Source organism: Octopus bimaculoides, chromosome 17 (assembly GCF_001194135.2).
Source record: "Octopus bimaculoides isolate UCB-OBI-ISO-001 chromosome 17, ASM119413v2, whole genome shotgun sequence".
Taxonomy (NCBI): Eukaryota; Metazoa; Mollusca; class Cephalopoda; order Octopoda; family Octopodidae; genus Octopus; species Octopus bimaculoides.
Genome location: NC_068997.1, coordinates 42,647,408 through 42,648,508, shown reverse-complemented (window position 1 = coordinate 42,648,508; position 1,101 = coordinate 42,647,408). Strand labels below are relative to the sequence as shown.

The 1,101-nt window shown below is 36.5% G+C and overlaps 1 protein-coding gene across 1 annotated transcript in view; it reads right to left on the bottom strand.

The window, feature by feature from the left end:
* Window positions 1–256: 256 nt before the first annotated feature.
* Window positions 257–1,101, bottom strand: part of LOC106878487 (chitin-binding domain protein cbd-1-like) — a 46,367-nt gene continuing 45,522 nt past the window's right edge. Inside the window, exon 11 of the mRNA XM_052973901.1 lies at window positions 257–537. Coding sequence (XP_052829861.1) covers window positions 380–537 — 158 coding nt within the window. The 3' untranslated portion in view covers window positions 257–379. The remainder of the gene's footprint in view (window positions 538–1,101) is intronic.

The window sequence follows — 1,101 nt, the reverse complement described above, 5'->3', positions numbered from 1 at the left end:
TGTATGACATCTCAATATCAATGAACTTGCACCAATGGGGAATAAGAGAGGACTCACAGAGTTGATTATGAGAAAAGAAAGATACTTTGGAGTACATACAAGCAGGGTGTATGAGTACAATTAGCCAAGGAAAATATAGACAAGCGCGCAAAAATGAAAATACGCACACGCGCGCACACAAACACATATATACTTAAGACCAAAGCTTAAATTTTAATTTTATCATTATATTTTATTACTTGTAAAATATCCCGAAATACGTTCGATTTTAATTGAACTGTTTTAGAGGTGAAAGAATTCTAAAGCCTGTTGACATTAAGTTATTACGCGACCAATGGTTGACCGTAGCAGATCATAGAAATTTTCATATTTTATCTCTTTAGGAGTTTGGAAAACATCCTCCGTCCTTTTCACTGAAAATATATCCGTCATCACATTGAAATACTGCCTGCTTTCGAGTCTTGGAACAATAGTAATACTTCCTTGGATCTCCTGGATATGGTACTTTTGAAGCAACTTTTACTTTCGAACATACATCTACAATAAACCACAGATGTGTATTAGTATAATGTTTCTCATACAAGTTGGGGCTGTGACGACTGAAATGGGAATCATGTTCAATAAAATTCAGATGGTTTTTAAACTTTTGAAATTTGCCCAATTCCATCGCGAAGAAAGAGGAGTAATAAAGAATGAACGGTTTCTGCTTTTCCAGAATAAGATGGTGAGATGTGATTTGCGAGATATTTAGCTGCAATTTCTAGCAAATCAAACATCCACGTACAGAAGCGTTCGTTGGTGTGGTTCATGCTATTAATTAGAACCCTGTCAGTCTCAAAGCTTACAAACAATCAATCACATCCCGACTAGATGTAATCAAAGACTTTCCAACCATGACCATCTCAGTCGATATTCACGAGGAACTACTACATTGTCTCTCCTTTAAAAAAAATGGTGATAAAGTGGGAATTTCAGGTAAATTTAGTTGCTGCTATTTCTAGCATTTGCCTGATCAATAAAAACACCATCATTGTTTTTCCGTTGAAATGACGTCGTTGTCGTCGTCGTCGTGGTAGTAGTAGTAGGAGGAGGAGGAGGAGG